The sequence below is a fragment of the Protopterus annectens genome, chromosome 9.part0 (assembly GCF_019279795.1).
Source record: "Protopterus annectens isolate FY-2018-M chromosome 9.part0, PAN1.0, whole genome shotgun sequence".
Classification (NCBI taxonomy): domain Eukaryota; kingdom Metazoa; phylum Chordata; order Ceratodontiformes; family Protopteridae; genus Protopterus; species Protopterus annectens.
This window is the reverse complement of record NC_056743.1, coordinates 1515003758-1515026870: the sequence shown is the minus strand read 5'-3', so window position 1 is coordinate 1515026870 and position 23113 is coordinate 1515003758. Positions and strand designations below refer to the sequence as shown.

At 36.6% G+C, this 23113-nt stretch overlaps 1 protein-coding gene across 4 annotated transcripts in view; it reads right to left on the bottom strand.

The window, feature by feature from the left end:
• Window positions 1-23113, bottom strand: part of LOC122812148 (GEM interacting protein) — a 1774188-nt gene that overhangs the window by 157803 nt on the left and 1593272 nt on the right. For all 4 annotated transcript variants that reach the window (XM_044084459.1, XM_044084456.1, XM_044084457.1 and 1 more), the window contains 2 exons: window positions 10472-10660; window positions 6973-7110 (listed from right to left, as the gene is read on the bottom strand). In XM_044084459.1, the coding sequence (XP_043940394.1) occupies window positions 6973-7110; window positions 10472-10660 (327 nt within the window). The remainder of the gene's footprint in view (window positions 1-6972; window positions 7111-10471; window positions 10661-23113) is intronic.

The following is a 23113-nucleotide window of genomic DNA, read 5'->3' as shown; positions in this document are numbered from 1 at the left end:
TGCCATATAAACCAATATGAGTATATGAAATGACAAACAATATAATTCATGTTATATGAGAAAATGTTCTAATACAATGTCCTTATATTTTATGAATGACACTTTGGCCATTATCAAGGATTTAACTCGTTGAGGCATAGAATGAACAATTTCATAGTAATGTTCAGTCATAGAAGCATTGCAAGCCTAAGCTGAAATGTGTTCTTCAGTCAGCTGCTGCTGGTTTGTTATAGTCATTTTCTTCATCTCTGATTTCAGAATAGCCCACAAGTTCTCTATTGGATTCCTACCTGGGTTGTTACCCGGCCATGGTAACACTTCAATATCATGAAACTCAAGGAAACTTTTACTTATCTACCTTTGTGACATGGGACACCACTGTGCACAAAGATGAAGTCCACTGTCCTGGTAAATCCTTTGTTCTTTGCCCAGGCACACAGCTGAGGAAGCAGATGTTGCTGTAGTACTTGTTCTTTACTGTTTCTGCTTCATGTTTCCCTGAACAATGTAGAGCCAACCTGTTCCAAAGATGCTCATAATGCTCCACACCATCCCTTATGTGGGGTGCTTGATGTGCTGAATGATACAATCGTCCCTCACCTGCTCTCCAGGTTGTCATCTGACATACTCTGCTTGCAGATACGAACACGGTATTATGCTCACATCACTGAGAACAACCCGTTCCCAATCTTCTTCTGATAAGTTTTGAAACTGTTTTACCCAGTGCAGTCTTTTTGCCTGCATTTGATTGGACAATTTCTGTTTCTTAAGAGGTCTGCAAACTCGAAGCCCAGCATATTGAAATCTCCATTGGACAGTTCTATAACTCATTCTAACACCCTATTGTTCCAGCATCCCCTGCAGCTGTCTACCGGATGCCTTGCAATTCTTACGGCATTCTCTGATCAGATACAAATCATCCCAAGGAGTTGTGGACCTTCTACAACCACATCTGCCAGAATGTCAGGTTGACAACCCTTCAGCAATATTCAGTTTCTTCCGAATTCAGCTGACAGACGGGCAACTAACTCCAACCTTTTTGGCAATTTCTGATCCAGGAATATGTTCTTTGAGCAGAATCTCAACTTTTGCATGCCTTTGTGCCATTAACTCATCCAATTTACCCATTTTTAAGACTATGGAGCCATGTCATTATAATGTCATTTCTCTTTATGTAGGTAAATAACATGTAGTGATTTCATGCTAAACAGCTTTATCCTTAAAGAATTTGCAAAATGAAATGATTTTTGAATTTCTGAAAAAGCCAGACTGAAAGACACTAAAGATTTGTTGATATTTCTATTAATTTGGCTAGCCCTGTACTACTTTTTAAGCAGTCTCAGTAGTATAACAATTAGCACATTCAACTTTGGGGCAGAGGGCTGTGTGTTCTATTCCCACACAAAGTAGTTGGTTAATTTGTCAATAATTAGACTGTACTGCAACATGTAGGGGTGATGCACTTCTGAGTGTACCATCCCTTTGATGAGACATTAAACTGAAGCCTTATCTGTCTGAGTTGATGGTAGCTCAGATGGATGTAAAGGATCTCATGTGCACCGGCCAAATTCCCTTTAGTCTTTATGAATACCACATCGGGTCTCCCCTGAAAAGAGACCACTGCCGTAGCAAGACTAACATGGTCAATAAAGCAGAAATCAATCTATCAGTCAATCTACATTTCTACAGGTGTCCTAAATCAGTATTGATTGTTTTATGCTCTCTACTGCTGCATGTTTTACTGTATTATTTGTTTAGGTTATACATAGCAACCATTCTAATATCCACTGTGCCAAAAAATATATCCATATCTATACATTGCTGAGACTCCTACTCATCATACCAAATCTCTGCAGGTAACCCTCAGGGATCCATACTGGGACTTCTCCTCCTTAACATCTTAATTTATGATGTGAATAAATAGGAAAAAATGCCGCTGTGCCATATGCAGATGATTTAACCAGAATATATATATATATATATATATATATATATATATATATATATACCTTCACCAGCTAAGCAATTACCACTCTATAGACTTTAAATGGCATTAAAAGATGGATTCTAGACTCTAATCTGTTATTTAATAAATGAAAAAGGTAATTATCTTTACACCTAAAAGTATACCATAAGGCAGCATGCAATTCCAAGTCATATCCCTTAGTAATACTAGTAGAGAAAAGGTATCACATACCAAGCTACTAGGCATAACCAGTACTGAACACTTAAATGTTGTAAATAAACTATATTACATTTACAACCCACAAAAAATAGGCCTGATATATGAACTAAAAATGCACCTAATCCAGAGACCACAGTTAGTAACAAGCAAAACTGTAGTCCTGCTTAGTTTACAGTATGCAGCATCTGTATTGACTAATATACAGAAAACTTGCTTTCAACTACTAGAACAAGTCAATATTAAAAACGCTAGATTTGCTACTGACCTACCTAGTAAACTACATCACTGCATACCATTACAACTAGCTAACTAGCTAGAGCAAAAACATAATATGGTCTTTCTCAATTTAACATAGTTTACCACATGCAACCAAATGAAAATCAAATAATCAATAACCTACTACAAATTTATAATCCCACCAAAACACTATGAGCCTTCAACCCAAATTTGATTTACTATTGTGAAAACAAAAAACAAAAACAAAAAAAAAACATTCTTGAGACTCTCTGCATTCATTTGCAATAGCGAAAAGTTAGAACTCTCTTCTAGCAGATATTAGATTTTAATTTATTTTATTTGTATTTATTTATTTTCCAGGGTAGAGCACTGATCTCCATGAACAATTTTTTAGATTCAGCCAGAGAACATACTTCACCCTTTCAAACAAGATTAATATATTTATCTATCGATCTATCTATATCTATATATATATATATATAGAGAGAGAGAGAGAGAGGGAGAGAGAGAGTGAGAGACAGAGATGGGGAAGTTGGTGTTTCTCATGTAAATAGATTTTATGTTTGATTTTCACTATGCATGCAAAATCAATATCTCCCTCAAAACTATTTATATGGTTTTGCTCCCACTCCTGTAAATAGTTTATGTAAACATTTTCTCTACTCACACAACATTAACAGCTTTTTCAAAACTATCATACTAGAAACTTTGCTTTACCATGACCCTACTAAACCATGTCAATGCCCTCTAACATTTCTCTCTAAATCTTTCTTAATTAATGCATGATTCAGGTTTTGTCCTTAATTATCTGAAGACTCTTGCCTCTGTCTGTCATGACCCTCTCTTACCAGCTAGACTTGATCTCTACACAAATCTTCAAAAGACTCTCCATGCATGTTTTTTCTCTTTCATTCTCAGAAACTATCATATTGAAATATCAATGTTTTCTCACTATAGTATTTTGAGCTACTATATTATAACTTGGTCCTCATTTTACTGATGTTGTTTTTACAATATATTGTGCATTTTTACTAATATATGTATTTTATATATATATATATATATATATATATATACATATATATATATATATATATATATATATATATATATATATATATATATATATATATATATATATATATATATATATATATATATATATATATATATATATATATATATGTATATATATATTCCCATCCAGTCGTCAAGATTTTTCTTAAAGAGGGCCAATGTGGAGCTTTGCTTGACATGAATGGGTAGTTTGTTCCAGAGTATGGGATGTCTCTGGGACAGGAATCTATCCGTTCAGCATGTTCTGTTTATTGTGGTAACAAGGTTTAGGTCCCTGGACAGTGTGGTTCAGAAAGATTGGGATTTCTTTAAGTGTAGCATGTCCAACAGCTCTGGGTTTGACATAGCTTTGTATGTTAGGCAGAGATCACCTCTGAGTAGGCGATATGCAACGGAGTAGAGCTAGAGTTTTTTGAGACAGTCTGTGTATGGCATCTGTTTGCATTCATCCGGTATTAAGATGGGCCCTGTGGAGGGTGAGAGGCGGGTAAAGTTAGCAATGAACCTATCTGTCAGGATGTTGGCAATATCGGTTGCTTCTGTATATTTAGTGCCATTGTGCTGTAGCTCAGAGCAGATCTGAGTCTTGCCGTTGAGATTCTTGACATAGCTGTAGAATGCTTTGTGGTTGTCTTTGGAATCAGTGGCAATTTTATTTTCATAACTGGCTTTGGAGGATTTTATGAAGGATCTCAGCTTCTTTATATAAATATATATATATATATATATATATATATATATATATATATATATGTTTACTAGGCTAATGACCACAAGGATCTTTTTAAGCCTAGCCACGCATCCTGAATCTCTGACAACTTCTGACATCCTTGATAAGTGTAAGCATGGGCCTGGGAGATTAATCATTTACAGGTTACCTGTTTGCAACAGAGACATAGGAGATAAACCAGGGATGAAGTTCTGGTTGTCCATCCAATTGTCCAAGTTGCACTTGAATTGGGTTAGGGAGGAACTTTGTTGCACATGGATGGGGAGCCTGTTACAAAGAGGTAGTCTCTGGGACACATACCTCTCTCTACAGCAGGCCCTATTTATGTCAGAGGCAAGGATGAAGTCTTTAGAACAGATAATTCTGGTGCTGTTTGTTTTGCGGATATGTAGGAGAGCCATGAGGATGAGGTGTGACAATGTCCTGTATGCCAGGCATAGATCTCCTCTCAAAAGCCCGTAGGAAACAGAATACAGGGAAAGGGCCTTGAGGCGGTCAGCACAGGACATATTACTTATGCAATGTATTCTTTTAGTGAGGAACCTCTGTGGATGTTCCAGTTGTTGGATATGCCTGTTTAGGTACCTACCAAATGGGGCATTGTACTCAATGATAGGTCTGATGAATGCCGAATACAGTGGAACAATGACTTCTTTGAACTTAGATGCCATACCTTTGTTTATAAGTTGTGCAACATAGAATGATCTCCTCACCACTGTAGATACATGATGATTAAAGGCTAGATTACTATCAATGTGTGTCCCTAAGACTCTGATTACAGGGTCAACTCTAAGAGGTGTGCTGTTAATATGATGGTTACCAGAGATGGATGACTTCCCAAAGGATACTCTTATGCATTTCTTGCCATTTAGTTTTAGTCCATGGCTCTGACACCAATTGTCTGTCTGTGTCTGCCCCTCCTGGAGAACATTTGTGTCAGTATGAGATTCAATGACAGCTTCTAATTTGCAATCATCTGCAAATTTAGTCAGACAGAGGTCACTGACATTGGCCTTGATTTCTGAGAAGTAAATGCCAAAAAGGAACAGTCCAGGGACTAATCCCTGAGGGACTCCACTTGTGACTGGCCTCTTTGTAGAGGTGGACTCCCCAATTCTAACTTCCTGTGTCCTGTTTGTGAGCCAGTTGGCTATCCACTGGGTGACATATGGGTTTGTACCTAACATCTTGAGTTTGTCAACAATGCCCGAGTGTCAAATGCATAGGCCAGGTCAAGGTAGGCAGTGTGAATGATTTTGCAAAATGTTTCATAAATATGCATATATACATATGTATATATGTGTATATGTATATATGCATATGTATAAAACATTTTGCAAAATGAGGAGCTCTGTTTGACACAGATAGGTAGTCTGTTCCAGAGTATGGGAAGTCTCTGGGACAGGAATATTACATTTATCTTACAGAAAATGAAGACACTCGTACACCATTGTGAAAATTTGCTGTATGCACACTATTCTTACTGTTTCTGAATTAATCCAACCACAAGGAATAATGTTTATAAGAGGAATGCCTACTTAATTCTTTACTTGCATACTCCTTAGGGATTGTTATACAAGTAGGTTTTTGGCAGTCCTTTCTGAATTGCCCTTATCTTTGCAGAGTACTCAAGTCACCTTTCACGGCCTTAAACGTTCCACATGGGATTTTTTACTTCTTCCAAGAAATGCATTATTAGAAGGTTCTTTGTCTAATGATAAAGCATATTGTCAACATAAATGAAAATATGCATTCATTCAGTGTAATAAATGTCACACACCCTCATGTTTACAAAAATGCTAAATATTCTTACAAAGTCAGTAAGTGAGCCTTGGATGTTATATAATTGCAGAAAATGAGCTGCAGTTTCTGTCTGATGAAGATGACAGTGTAGTCAGTACACTATAATTACAATTATAAGGCAAGATTATTTAAGCCTTCTTTTCACCTTTGTGGGGTATAGATTTTCACACTGAATGGCTTAGCATCTAACTTAATGGGAATGAGGGGTGTGACAGAGTATGAGGAGGTCAGTATTAGTATGTCCAGAAGGATAAATATGTGGCCCATACTGCTTCATATGGACTGAACTTAATGCCAAAAGTATATGCAGCATTTACATCTCTCATCAGCTTCAACAACTTCCTCCTACCCTGCTAACATAAACCCATTTATGATGGGAAGTGGTTTCTATGTGTCTCAAATGCAACCACAAAACAGTAATAGCATTATGGACAAAAAGTAGGCTGAGATGACCAAGGGGAATAGTCACAATTATGACAGGTAAATACATAATCCCTGAGGTAATGACAAACAGAATAAAATTACACCCATCATATGGGTAGAATAAGTGTAGAGAGAATTTTTAATGTGATATATAAGGCATTAAATAGCACCAGCCATTCTAAAATGTTGATACCAGGAGTACAGACATTTAAAGGAGAAATTATACTTTTTGACAAAACATTAACTTAGATAATGCAACAGCATGCTACTTTGTTTACTGAATAGGTCCAATAGCAACTAAAATAAATCAGTGATGGTAACAATGTTTGTGAAATGTCAGCATTTCCTATGCCTTTAACTAGCTGCTATTTGTTAATAATGATGAATGCACCAAGAAATTTATTTTGAGAATATTTTCACTGCTGATTAGTACCAGTTAAAAGTATTCTTGGTTTTATTGGAGTGACCACTATTGTGCTGCACTGCAAGTAAGATCCAGTACACATGTTCCACTCACCTCTTTCAAGAAATACTTGAGTACGGTAGTGATGTCATGAGGTGAGTTATCTGATAATTCTACTAAGTCCCTTCCATTTTCAAACGCTTGACACAGCTTTTCTACTCGAGCTCTTGACCCACTTACTCGATATAGTCCCTGTATTAAACAAAACAAGCAGTTTTAAAAAGACACAGACTGTTTTTGCAAATACTTTAATGTGAAATAGTAGTAAAGTTGTAGATTTATATATGTATGACTTCATAAGGCCATTAACTGATAAAGTGGTGTGTTATTTAAAACAATATTAGCTTTTGATTTTATGTTACAAAATTATCAGAGCAGCTGCTGAAGTAAACTGAACACAGATATACTGCACTTCCTAAATTTGGCTAAAGTTGTGTTTATTTATTTTTTGTGATCTTATGGTTACCTGAGATAGTAGAGATATGAATCATATGTCTGAACATACACTGTAAGTGGGTACAGTCAGGTGGATAGCATTTAAACCACGGTTTGCAACTAGCTTATGGTGGGGGAAGCAGTTTGCTCAACTCAACAACAGTATATTTCCAACTTTATTTTATTTATTTGTTAACTGAGTTCTTGTAACCTTTTCAACCATGATGTAAGCCACATAGGCAAGACTAAATGTAACATATACACGGACAACTTACTCTCTATTTCAGTTATACCCTTAATCACACTTTTAAATATTCTACGTAATACAACACTATTTTTGTTTTTTTTTGCTTTTCTTTCTCCCACTGCCTATCTACCAGCACCCTCTTAATGAATCAGCCCATCCTTTCCCCATCACTGGGGTGACAGCCATCCAGGAGAGGCCATAATTTAGGCAGCCATCATGAGTGTTTCAGTTTTTTGCTATTGTATTCTATCTCTTGCATGCACTGAGGATAACTCTGGGGAGGAACAAGCAGTAACCTGACTGCGGAGGTTGCCCCCCCCCCACTTCTACATTAGGCATTTTTCTCTGAGCAGCCCCGACCCTCTCTGGGAAGCATTAGTAGTAGTTTCACCTGTTTGAACCAGGGAGGTTGCACTCACTCTATTTGACCCCAAGAATGTGTATTCCTCCCCTCTAGTGTGTCTAGTGGGCCATGTCACTTCACCCCCCCCCCTTGCCCACATCCGCAAGTGCCAAGGCCAGTAATCAAACCCCAGATGCCTAGGTTGTAGTCAGGCTTCAGTATCTCTATTCCATGAAAGCAGGCAGCAACTCTGTCTGTACCAATGTTGCTGTACATTCTAACTTATTGTATTTTGCTTATAATGACTGTCTATTTGTCTGTCTGTCTGTCTGTGTTCATGTTATCTTGTGATCTTGCTTTTGGTCCATTGGAGCCCAGGCCATGCCTGAAAATGTTCAGTTTATTAGCTTACTTACTTGGTTACCACATTCAATAAATGAATGAATGAATAAATGAATGAATATACTTAATTAACCAGCATGTTTTTGGGAGGTGAGAGAAAACCAGACCATCTAGAAAAAGACCCAGATAGACACAGGTACACAAAATTCATCCAGTCTGTCTCAATCAAAGAGTCTTCATTGAAACCAGATATGGCCAAATGAACATTTTTATTTTATTGTATTTATATTTGTTTACAGGGGTAGTGCACTGATCAAGAATGGCCATTTATAGGCACTGACTTGGTGGAAAAAAAAAAAACACGTTCACAAGTAACAAAACAGAGGTGGAAATACAAAGAAAAATCAATCAGTAAAAAATATAAAGAATACCAAAAAGACATGCCCCACTTATGAAAATACAAGTATCTCTTATGAAAAGACCTAGAAAACTATCCCGAATAGCATAATGGAGGGAATGTTAATAGCACTCAGTTAATTAAACAATATTGTACACCAAATAAAACACCGAAACATGAAAAGGAGACAAACTGTGGTATTGTTACCTGACTTGGATTCTCCTTTTATTCTTTCCAACCATAATTACCCAGTTAAACACAATTTATTTATTTATTAATATACATATTATGAAATAAATCACTAAACATACATTAAAACCCATATGCTCTCTGCTCACTAAAGGATGGATTGCATTTTGTCACGGTCTGGATAGTGAGTGATTATTACTATTCTGTTGAAATACACATCATTTCTAAAATTAGTATTCCAAATTAAACTTTAAAACAAAAGAACTATCTATGTCCATGTTCAAGGAAAATAATCTGATATATTGGTTTCAGTTAATGAATGGAAATTGTATTCTGCTCAATACATAATTAATACATTTGATTTGGGTGAAGACTTGTGGTTGCATGTTTAAATTTGCAGATAATTTGTTGAACACAAAATTAAAGTTATGCAACCATCGATAAGAGATTCTGCCCCTAACATAATTAAACTTTTATCTCTTATGGTACAACAGTAATATCTGGAAAAGGTCTTTTATCCAAGATTTATAAAGCAATCAAAATGGAACTGGTATAAAACAAAGAAAGCTACTGGAATTGCTTTAAACTCATAAATAATAACTCCCCCAATGATGAGGATAAAAAACTAATTTTATCATCATCTAAACAAACTACTGGTTCATTTAAATGGAATGATTTTCATGGAAGTTTTTACAAAGCTCCTTTTTCACTCCACAAATATCCAAAAATAAGACAGTATGTTGGAGATTTAAGTTAAACCTTAAAACTGACTGGTAGCATATGTTTTTTGACTGTGTTGTACTAAAGCCATATTGGAAGGCAATCAATGTCTTCCTACAGGCTTTACTTTCTGACAGATTTTCTTTAACTAAATCACTAGTTATTTTTAATACTCCAATCCCAGAGTGTGTTACAAGATTAAAATATCCGATTCTATGGAACATATGAACAATTACAAGGAAAGTAATAACAAGAAACTGAAATAATGAATTCATTCCCTCCTTCAATGAATTTTCAAACATTGCAACTGAAATGTATCAGCTGGAACTCATTACTATTAAGTCAAGATCTACAAGAATCACTTCTTCATATAATGCTTGGAAAATTTTAAAAGAACTATTACATAAACAATAACTGATATTTTCATGATAATTGTTTGCAGCTGTACTCCTTAGAATATTTTTTATTAAGTTGACACCCTTGTAAATAGTTGTTTTATGTGTTTTTTTCCTAATTGGAATGTTACTTGTTTTTTATTCTATTTTCTCTCTCTTTATTATGTTAAGTATTTCCTTTTAATTCAAATGTTACTATTTGTGTTCATGTTTAAAATCCAATAAAAACAATTTATGACAAAAAAAAAAAAAACAAAGGCACTAGGTAGCACAGAATTGCTAAGTTGTGCATAAATAAAGAAATAAATAGTGACAATTTATAGAAATATTTACCTCTACAGACGCCTGCCTATTAGCAATTTGTCTGCTTCCGCCATGCTCAAATATAAAGTGACCTAAAACTTTAGTTACCAATTCAGCTTAAGCTATGCAATGTTATCTGTATTCAAATAGTTCACTTAAACTTTTACGTTGAAGTGCATTACCTGAACTCCAATAGCTTGGGTTTCTATTTCAGCTGTGCACCTTGTAATGATAAAAGGAACTTCCTCTGCAAAGTGTCTAGGAATTTGACTGAAGTCAGTTCCAAATAGCTGTACCCGTCCTGGTAGCTTTCTGTGGCCACAAAGAATCAAAAGACCTTCTAGACACTTTCTGTGACATGTCAGAGAACACTAAAAACCAGAATAAAGTATAAAATAAGTTAGAACTGAACCCCATTATTAACTGCAGCCATACTACAGTAATACAGCATAAATACATTGGTGTGGCAGTTAATTCATGGCAATTGCCTACCGTCTGACAATTACTTTCTTGTGGCAATAATTATAGTGCTTGGAGAATATAACTTTCGGAGAAGTAGTCATGATGTTCTATATTGTTTAAGTTATTCACATATAACCAATTTTAGCTGTGACTAGGATTACTCATACGGAAAGAAAAACATGCAATGGCTGAATCAGGGAATGTTTATCCTGGTAAAGACAGAAGACACAAAGCCATCTTCAGTTATTTTTTTTCATGATGGCGTCACCTCAGAGGTGATTATTCTTAGGAAATTGTATGATTTTGTAAAAGATATTAACTCCTCTCCAGATGTCTAGGTGTTGGTGCACAGTTTACCGACGTTGACTGTTTTGAGTCTCTCATTATGTTGATATATCCTTTTGATAGGTAATTTAACATACTGCCTACATCATACACAACAGTTCTTCAAAATATCACTTAGAAAGCCAAACCTATTTATGTAATGCAGAGATGTCAAAGAAGATTCTTCAAAAGGAATTATACCAAACATTGCTTCATAGTAAGCAGGTAGAACATTGATGTTATTCTCTTATTTACAGGTCACAGTTAGAAATTGCATTTTCTTCAATAAGCTGACATTATTAGTGTTGCAAATGTAATCATAAAAACAAGACTGATAACAGAACCACAGCTGAATATAGTTTGTATGCAATAATTCCACAAATACAACACAGCTGTAGCAACGTTGAACATACAAATTGTTATGTATATTGTTACTTACACGTGGAACCAGCTGGAGTCATGTTGCCATATAGAACTTATAGAAAGACACCAGTTCTCAATATAGTACTTAGCAAATGTTAAATAGTAGGTGATGTGTTAGGTAATATAATGCTATCTCCATTTTATTTAGGTTCATTGGTTGGGCTTGACCAATGACCTGAGGTCAGAATCAAACCTTGTACCTCATGTCTATAAGGTGAAGGGCTTAACTATTACAGCAAGTCCCCCTTCCCATTTCATGTCAGTATCTCTTTCACCAAACATGCTCTTGGAGTTTTGTTATGCAGGTGCATTATTTTATGCTGGGTTTTGTACTGATGCAGAGCTGCTACCGAGCTGTTCATTCATCTGCCCTTGTTAAGGTTTATTTAATCACTATCTAATCACTGCATCAGATGTATTATAGAGCTACATATCATTTTCCAAGTGGCATGCTTTTACGACCAGCTTCTGTGCAATGTAACTTAGGTTGATAATGAAGATGATTGGACCTAGAATTGAACTATGTGCTGCACTGCACCACTTGAAATTTTCTTACCTTCAACATGGAATCAGTTTGCTATTCCTCCCTTTGTTGTGCTGTCCAGCCAATTGTTGACACTGTGCATCACATTTGGAGGTCAACACAAAGTCCACTAACTTGCGTATTTATCTTTTTTTGACAGGCTTTGTGAAAAGTTTAGATAATGTTTAGGCTGGTTGCATCCAAAGACATGGCAATATTTATTACTTTTATGACCAGCTCAAAAGTAATCTGCAGCCTTTTTTGACATACACTTCTTTTTGTGCATTCGTGTTGCCACAGATCTACTGTGGTTATGATGTGCTTAATAATTCTACCAGTTTTCAAACCTTTGCTAAGTGGGCTATAGATTCCCTGCCTGTCCTTTTTTCCCATCTTTGGTGTTTGCCTCTTTCTAGTACTGCTCTTGCTGTCATAGTTTTTTGAAGAGATTGGTCATATAAAAGACAAGGTCAATAAGTGGTTTATTTCAGAAATCTTAGGTGAAGCATGGTAGCCTTGTTTACATCCTATTTCTTTTCTTCCCACCCATCTGTCCAGCTTAACCCTGTGGCTGTTGTTCTCCTGCTATGAATGCAAAACCACCGATCCCACAATTGTTCCTGTTAGGCTCTTTCTGATGTGATCCAAGTACAAGGTGGACCACATAACATCTCGGGTAGCTGACCTCATGGTGCAGACATTAGATGAATATATACAGTAATGGATTCCTTAGAGAGGGAAAGAAATCAATAACAGGGCATCATGTACATGGAGGCTAGACAGCAGTCTCTGCCCCTATCAACCCTTCCAGTGTGCTGAAATTAGTTATTCATCTGAGTGGGTTTGAGGATATGTCCACCCCAGGTCCACAGAGCAGCCCACCTGCTAGCCCTCCTATATTCCCAGACTGGAAGTTTGTCTTCTTATGAGCTCCAACTGCCAGCAGAGCTCAGAAAGATCTCTGGCCAGCATTTTCACTCATCACAGGATAGACATGTCCAGGGTGGCCACTGTGGTGCAGCGGTTAGCATTGCCACCTCACAGCAAGAGGTTCTCCGGTTCGATTCTTGGCTGGGGTGCCTTCTGTGCGGAGTCTGCATGTCGTCCCTGTGGTCGTGTGGGTTTCCTCTGGGTGCTCTGGTTTCCTCCCACATCCCAAAGACATGCTGTAGGTGGATTGGACACTCTAAATTGGCCCTAGGTGTGAGTGGGTGCATGTGTGTGCCTTCTGTGGAAGGTTGGGCGCCGGGCTGGCAACTCGACACTGTAAAACTCCACTGCCAATCATGAGTGGACAGGTGATCTGCTGTGGCGACCCCTAACCGGGAAAAGCCAGAAGAAAACAGGATAGACATGTCCATCCTGTCTGCCTATGCCATCGTGTCCAAGCTACTAACTGAACTCAGGTCATCTAAGCCATAGTCATTTGTTCACTTTATTTTTTTGCAGTTAATTCAGAATCTTTTTTGTGTGTATAAGCATACATTCCCATCTCTTCAACAGTATAAAATAATAATAATTTTTTTCAGTGTCTTCCCTTTCTCTTCTATGAAAACTTTAAAAACATCTCTTCTGCCCTTTCCCAGTGCCTTGCTGCTACCTTACTGCCCACTTGCCCTCTCCCATTATTGCCTGCCTTAGGATTTTTCCATTGCTCTTAGCTGTACCTACTAAAAGTCAGCATCATTTTTAATTGAATTTGACCAGATTAACTATAAGTATACTTGTGCTAATTACGGATTTCTTTTTTTTGTTCCACCAAGGACCTTGGCTAGTGGCGCCACTAATAACACCCCATCAGCTCATTCATGCCAAGGGCATGGAAGCTGGGCATTCCTGAGCTGGCTGAAATTCTTACAGCTACTTCTTTCTGACTCAGGAATTTTGCCCTCCATTTCACGGCAAGAGTCAGGTGGTAGAAAGGGGATGCGATTGCTGATCCCTGGGGCTGGGGCCTCTCTTCTCCTCTTCTCTCTTCTTGTCAGCTGCTTTACCAAGTCCCTTATTGCAGTCTCCTGAGGAGAAGCATGCATCCTCATACATAATGCCCTTCAGGTTACTGGAATTCAGCACTAATCTTCGTTAGGGATGGAGCTCATGAAGATTTTGGTATCTGATAATGAATGTAAATTAAGTAAACTAGTCAGTAATATAAAAGAACTTAATAATAGTATTATGAATGATTTGCTTTTTGATTCTTTTAGACCTGAATATAAACAGTTGTTTAATGAATTAGAATGCTTACCAAGTGGGATATAGAGAAAAAACAATGTAAATTATTAAGAGATGTTAGGGAATATGCTGAAAAGTATGCCTATCCTCCACCTGTGTTTACCAAGAGTTTTGATTACTCTCTCTTTTGAGCATGTTGTGGACCCTGGTTCAAAAACAATTTGAAGATCCTGATGTACTGCATCATGATGATTTTTGGGATTTCCCCCTGAGATTGTCTGAGTGGTTAGCTCACCAGACAGATGGTCCCCGAGGACAATGGAACACTTTCAACACTTCTGGGGGTTTGAGGGGGAGGAAAATGAAGGGTCAGGGGAGGAAGACCAAGCAGAACAATCGCAACATAATGAATTACATGCTTTATTGTGATCAACTGACTCACACAGTCATTGGAGGGTTGTAATATTTTTTAATTTAAGTAATATACATTTGTCATCTATGCATTATTTCTTATTAAAAAGGGGTTCACATTTGTACCTTCATTTAAAACTAATGTGTCACAGATTTGTACTTAACTAAAATGTTGAATCTGAGAACATTTTTGGTTCTGATAGTTGTGCATCCATAGTACTGAAAAGGAAGCATATTTATATTCCTCCCTCCAATCCTTGTTTGTTGGCTTTTGAACATTTTTGTGAATATGAGATCAGGGATATTAACAAGAACAACAATGGTCAAAAACACAACTTAACCCAAAATGAAAGAGTTGTTTTGCATGAATTAGTTGGTAATAAAGATATTAGAATTATGAAGCCTGACAAAGGTGGAGTGATAGTAATTATGAATTGTATACTACCCTTGCAACATATTTAACATTTTGAATGATGACAATACATATGAGAGAGTTTCAAGGAATGGGATCAGTGTGGCATATGCTACAACTGATTGTTTTCTATTTGATGCTTTTTATCAGGGAGTTATTTTGCAAAATGAAGTGGAATTCTTGATGTGGAGAAACCATTTATACCTTCCATATTTGGAATTAGAAATGTAAATGCCCCCCCACATTCTATACAACACAAGGAAGCAAACGATGACAACCTATCACAAGGTATGGTGATTTAATATAATAGGGATGTTTACTCCCTTCACCAAGCAATAACCAGTCATTGGAACAATGTTTTTGGCTCCCCTGGGTTGTTGGACCAGGTGAGGCAAAAACCAATGTTTATGTATAAAAACTGTAAAAACTGTAAACTTTTTTTGGAAAATAACAAAGAAGTGTTTAACATAGTCACCACAAATGTGGGGATGAAAAGTTGTGGGACCTGCAAGCAATGCAGATTCATCATGTGCATCGCTCTGGTTGTGGGTAAGACCATCCTTCCATCCTGTACAATGGCTGTAGGACATCCATTCAGGAGTGCGATAGACACACACTGCCTTTTCAACCACTTTTACTCTAGTACTGAGGCTCACACTTTTCGGTCGCAGGATACCCAAAGCTGATTACGGTTAACAGGAACTAGAATTGTGAAACAAATGGGGTTGTTTATATTGCCTTCTGCTCATCCTGCCCTGCATTTTATGTAGGCAAAAACCACTGGCCCTTTTAAAACCAGAATCTATCAACACTTATATGCTATGAAAAAAGCACAGACTACAAATGTTCTTTTTAAGCATTCTAGAGTATGGAAAGATTTTAGGAAATTTGTTTTTTACAATTTTAGAAAAAGTCCCAGTGCCTACTAGTGGAGGAGACTGGGAACTTCAGTTAGAACAAGGTGTTTTTTTTGGCAGCTCTTACTTAATGCAACAATTGTCCCAGGTATTAATGATTTTGTTAGCATTAAACCCATTCTAAAAGATAAGGCTGCTATTACTTGATTTTCTATTATGGATGAACTATACATATTTGTTTAATTTATTTAGTATTTTTACTGAAGTGAACTCTTTAATAACAATTTTTACTAAACCTGGTATGTTTTTTACAATTTCATATTGAAAGGCTGCTATCTGAATGTATTTTTAGCTATTTGTATTTATGCATGCTTTTTGTCCTTTTTGTGGTATGTCTCTTTAAGAATTCTCTTTAAGAACTCAGTTTGGCACACTTGAGGCCTTTTAAATGCAGTACACCAGCTTTACAACTGTTTCTGAAGATGTTCTGTATGTTTTAAAATTAAAGCACTTAAACATGATTAAAATACGGCTTGGTGGCATTCTGTGCAACATTTTTGTTTGTTTTACATAACTGTTTAATGTTGGATTTTAACATACATATTTAACAAATATACAGAATTTGAATTTATATTTATTTATTACCTATTTTTGATATGTATATATTGCTTATGTACTGCTGATGACTTTTTGCTTGAATCCAAATGGTTTTGATTAATTAAGGTGAGAATTCAGCAATTATTCTATCAATCAATTAATGTAAGGGCATTTAAGGTGTGTTTTTATGGTGTGTTTTACTCTGATAAAGCCTTTATGTTTTATGGGCGAAATCTTTAAACACGCCCGCGGTGTTGTAGTTCTTTCTTTTTTGTTCTTTACTGGAGTTCAACACTGTGACAATGTACAATCTCTGTTAGGTAACACCATGTGCTCCTGCTAAGCATTACCTTTGTGGTGAGCTATACCATCTCCCTGCTCTAGGATTGGTGAGCCTGCAGTGACTGCTCATTTCTGTCCTTTCCCATAGTGCTCCAATAGTCACTCCAGCCACTAATCAAATTGCATTTTTTGCTACAAATGATAGACATTAGGATGGTTGTAGCAGAAACCCCTGAATGGCAGAATACTGATACAGATTTGAAATGGATGAGCATATCGTATATGCTTAAACTTTTAATGTTAAAAGGGAAAGATTAGACAATACATTTTGTACTAGTAGAATTGCAATATTTAGTAAATGACATTTCAGATAACTAATTCATCTGAACAGTCATTCAAAGAAATTACAATGAGTTTAACCCTTGATAACGTGAGTATTTTACATGTCATTGAAGTACGGTAACGCTGTATAACGTAAATGAGAATAGCAAGACTCGTAAAACAATTCAACAACATATTTAAACAATGACTTTGGTGTGATATGCCACCTGACAGTCGACCAAAAATGTAAACTACAACAGTACACCGAAAGCTGCAGCTAAGAACACAACAGAAGTCAAGCATAGTATGGCTGAATGTTCTATTTAAAGGTTGTCTATTAGGTGTTGGAAGGAATGAGGATATTGTAGATGTGTCATCAGACTGCTAACAATGCTGATATGTACTGTTTTAAACCAAAAGATTGCAGGAAATGCCATACAAGATCCAGGAAGAAACAATGGCCACCTAGAAAATTAGCGATAACAGTGAATGGCAAATATAGGGAGCATGATGGCAAGCAAAAACTCAATCACTATTTGTGCACAAAATGGAGGACACAGGAAGGTGAAAAAGGACCAGCTGAAATGGAAATAAACTTAAAAACAGCCATTATGATCTGATGCATTTAGAGCTTGAGCTGTACAGTAATATGAGTCTGGTTTACAGCTGAAAGTTTATTAATGCTTTCTCTGAAACAATATAAGGTACTATTACTAAGGAAGATCATCGGTTCATTTTTAAAGGATTTGTATTATGCAGATCCAGAACAGTAATCTCAGTCAAATTATGTTCCAAACTGCTGAGTGACATAGTGAACAGAAACCGATGATGATGATGGTGTAAAATTTTCCAGTATACTCTTCTACCAGCACCGCAGCACCACTGAAATGCCTACCCCCCTCCCCAAAGCAGCATGTTTGTACTAACCTTGCAGTTTATTTTAAGGACATAGTGTTTCTAATGACAATACATCTGCGTTCAAGGTGGACAGAAGTTATCCATTTGAAATCAGATATTACAGAAAAGATGCTATCAGCTAAAATAATGTCTGCAAGGAATTGCGTGCTTGTGGCAATTATCAACAGGAACTGTCAAGCCACAAAAATTTAAGACTCTTTTGAAGCAAAAAGATGTAAATGTTTATGTCAGCAGGTAATCATCCAGACACAAATGCAGTAGCTAACTAACGTGAAAATATTTAAGAAACTGTTAGAACAGTAAGTCTGTTCAAAAAAAGACCATTTCCTTTCTGTTTATGATAATACTCAATCCGCATTCACCAATACTACACCAGTAATGTTATTCTTTAACCAAAGGCTTTATTCCATGTGGGACTTGGGAGAAATGAATGTGGACACACAGCTACATAAAACACATTGTCAGCATATGAATGAGAAGCAATTGAAAAGTTTTACCTAAGGTCACAAAATACTCAGAGGTCAAAAACAGGGAGATGGTGAATAAAAAAACTGCTTCCAGATTGGGCCCCAAAGGTGCACTGTTAAGTGAATATATGGTACATGGAGAAAATATATAAACCATTTAATAATTGTGCAAAATCCGGATAGCCGGCTATAATATACTAGGTGAATAGGTATAGAGTGCAATCTGATGAGAAAAAGGTGATCATATGGAAGTGGTAATTGCTGCTGACTTCACTGTTGTGTTAAGTACCACCTCTGAATTCCATTTCATGTTTGAAATAAAGTTACAAAAAAGCCAGATGACCAAGTTCATTTTATGAGAGAGATGACATTACCAGATCTGTACTCCAAGAGGGATGAGAGACCAAAATACCTATCATAGCCTTTTATAAAATGAGCTGGCTAAGCAGTTTTGCATTGCAAGACAAATGAAGGTAAGACATGAATACAGGGGGATAGATAATGAAAAAGAAAACAACACCGCTAAGTTCCCAAAATGCTTCTGCTTCAGAGTCCTGTAGTGCACGCCATGAATGAAGTCCCTAAACAGGTCCAGTTAGATCACATGCCCCATTCTAATGCTTAAAAGGAGTGGGGAAGCAATGAGCACAGTTTTGTATAATGAAAGAACAAATGCTACCAAACTTGAGTATTCTGTTGCATGCTCTGTGGTGTAGACTAATAAACTTTTGACTATGACCCATTTGACATGGCATTGCCTAGCAACCCAGGTGCTGGTAGAGCTGGGGACACATGACAGATGTATAAGTCCATGTTGGCTCATCACCATGAGTTGGGGGCAGTGTTCTGGCCTACTGTGACTTTAGTAACTACTGGAGAGACATGTGGCATGCAGCAAATGGGCCAAAAATCAGTAGCAGTCTCATCTATGCAGCAGCCTTCATTAACTGTGTGAAGGAATGTGTCTGTTCACAGTGGGAAGCATAATGCATCCTTGTGTATGTACGAGTGCTCATTAGCCTCTGAGAGAAGGTTAGTTCTAGACAGATGAAATACCATTTGTGGTTACTTGATTGCTGGTCAGACATTGTCTGGTTGTCACCCCAAATAATTGGGGAAAATTTGGCACAGTCATTGCAGGGACTTACTGGTTAGCAGGTTCTTGGCAAGTACAAAAATATTGAGAGCTCTTTCTTTGTATATACATTGCTAAGACACATGGAAGTACTCTATGCAATCAGACTAAACACCAAAGGTTCATATGTAGTACTGAAGCTGAACTGACCAAAACCTCAGTCACCAATCCTACAGTGACAAACACCGACTATAGTGACTATACTGAAGCTCACAGATTTCAGTGGTGAGACCTGCACTAGGTCCTGAGTGCTTTAGTTATGTAGTAATAAACATTCTGCTATATCTATCTTTAAATTCTACTTTATCATAGTGAATAAGATTAGCATGATAATCTTACACAAGTATTAGAGGTCTCATATTCATAATGGTAATAGTGAAGGTTTACAGGGTACTATATTAGAGAAAGTTAAAGTATCAGTATTTGATGAATGTTTTTTAAAAAAACGGCTTTTGATAAAGGAATCTCTTTCCATTTTGAAATGTAATACTCTGTGTCCATATGGACTCAGTGAAGAGTTAAATTGGAAATATCTGATTAATTATTTAATTAATTAATTGTTTACTTGAATATAGTATATGAGGCAAGTTTTTCTGATGTGTTTTTACTCCTTGAAGGTTTGTGTGGTGAGCTGAGACGTTAGAGCTGAGTTGAGTTACAAGTTTCTATTATTTTAATAAATTATTGGTGGATTCACTGTCTGGTTGTTTTTCTTTTTCGCTTTTGTATTAGTGGTTTTAATAACAATAACTCTGATACAAGGAACTTTTATGTACATTTAAAAATGCAGCTTAAAATAATATTCATTGTAACCCCTGTTCATATTTTTGCTGTTCATTGTGATTTAGGTAAAAACAAATGTGAATAAAATGTAGAGTAAATTGCAACTCTGGTCTCTGCAATTATTAATGTTAATGTGAAATGTATAATATGGTATTCTTAACCATTTCTTTAATAAATACCTATTCATTTTCTCCTTATATAAGAGAGGGGGCTTTAAACAGCACCTGTACAGACTGAAACACATTTCTGTTCAACATGGTGGTTTATTGTGTTATTTTCCTTCCGATTAACTTTCTGTTTTGCTTGCTGTGGTCTCCTCCTTTATGCAGGCAGTTTTGCCTGGTGTATGTCTTTGAGATAAATAAGTGTCAGTATGTTGCTATCCCAGTCATGTGCCATGGTTATATGCGACACACTTGTGAGAATAGTGCACTGCTTTTTCAATTTAGTTTGGAATCTTTACAGGGTATCTTGGTTTCAGAAATCACCAGACATCTGGTTTTAGTAGATTGGTCTAGTCTTAGAAAATACTTGTTTACCTATCACAATTCTAAATGGAGGCATTGTCATCATGAATGCCACTATGATTGTTATTTCTGAGGGTATAAATAGGAGTTCTGAGAGAGAGGTTTACCCAAAATGGGAGCATTGCTTTTAATCAATGTATAAATGAATGCAGTGAGCAAGAGGGTAGCTCTCCTACTCACTTATATCTACCTTTCATAGCAGCTGGCAGTGGGGGTGGGTCTGTTTTCTGGAAGAAAAATACATTTGAATATCCTGTTTATAAGCTAGTAGTCTGAAGTACACTGATATTGTAGGGTGAATTCTGAGGAATTACTGTCAGGGCTTTTCTAATTACTGAGGATAACAGGTTTGAAATTTTGCAATTAAGTATAACTTGTATACTGTCAGCCATATCTGTATGGTTCTGAAAGGAGGGAACAAGATCCAGAAGTAGACTAAGGTATTTGGGTTAGCCTGTCTAATTTTGTCACTTAAAGGGTCCTTAAGAAGGATGGTGCATTTGCAGCCTTGTGCATGACTGCTTCTATTTTGGGTTTGCTAGTTTTCTTATGAGATATCCAGTTCTAGAGTGCTGTAAAATAATTTGTCTTGCAAGCTAGCAGTTGATCTGTTTGAGTTTAATGTAAGGAGAATATCTGTAAACATACTTAAATTCAATGAAGGTAGGTCCTGGTTGAAGCTGATTGGGAAAAGCAACGATAGGACTTGTCTCAGGGACTTTGAGCAGATAAGTTTGACTCCATTACTAACAGTCAACACATGAGTGATGGACACTCAGAAGTGCAGTCACAAAGGAATCACAGTAAAACAGTGAAAACTGAAGCTCACCTTCTCATTGCTAAAGTCGTTGGGGCTATGCACCCCCAAAATACTACTATTTAAAGATTCTGACTCTATACTGGAGAAAAGTGAATTCTCTGAAACACTGCAGTCTCAGCCTTTAAATTAAATGCAATCAAATTGCACATTTGTGATTACACATGGGGGGTGATAATAAATTACTCACATTTAAGCATGGTACCAGATTAATTTCTGATACCTTTGGGATGGGACACTGGTCGCCTATGGGATGAAAGATATGTGGACAGAAGGCAGTGAAGAGTTTCAGCAAAGGAATGATAAATGCATTCTTGAAGGAGATTGGTATAATTACATGTAATACATGGATTAAATTCCCTCTAGTACCACACTTCTCATGCACGGATATAAACCAGTGAGTTAAGATGCCTGCAATTTGCCTAAATTTCTTATCCGAAGACATAAGCTTCTCCTGTTTATCTTACGTTTCCCAGGCAGATCACTTCTTCCTAGACACAGTGATTTTTTTGCTGTTCTTTTCCACCCGAACTAATGCAGCCTCTGCGCACCTAAATGTCTCCTCCAAAACATAGTTGTGCTTTCCTAAGAACAGAATTTCCTAACATGGATGTCATTTCTGCAAAACATTATTACTTGATTAGTAAACATATCAATGGCCGAACAGATTAAAGGAGACACTTTGCTAAATTCAGTGTACACAGCATACATCATATAGAATATAAGACAGCAGCATTCTTGCACATGAAATGTGAGAGGGCATATAAGAAAAAATAAAATATGGAAATGAATCCCAAAACCTCCTAATAAAGAATTTGCTCAATGCCTTAGTTTCTGCTATTCTGTCATTCTAGTTCAGTTTCTCCGTCCAGGTCCAAGCTCCATTGCTTAAAGTTAAGAACTACACAGCAAAATAACATAAAAGAATCATGGAAGCACAAATCAAATACAGTCTATGTGAGGGACAGTCACATTTCAGCTACAATTATGAAGATTATTAGTTAAAATTAATAACAGATAAATAATTTAGGGAGTAATATTTAAAAGGGGAACTCATTAAGGGCTCTTTGAAGTGAGTCTGCATTACCCAAAGATCACAGTGTCTGCCTTAATCAAATGTTATTCTTTAGTATTTCTTGTGTCCTTATCCCAGCTTGGGCAAACACTCTGCTCTACGGGGCAAACTACATGAACAATAGTGATTACCTATAGCCCTGCTGTCAGGATAAATTATGATGAAGCAATTTCTAAAAACCTTTATAAATATCTAAAAATTAAATACTGTAATTCAGTCATTTCTCATTCAGTTGTTGCACTGACTGTATGCATGGATACTACATTACACGAATGAAAGAAAAACAAATAAATATGTACAGCATCAGGAAGTGAGGAA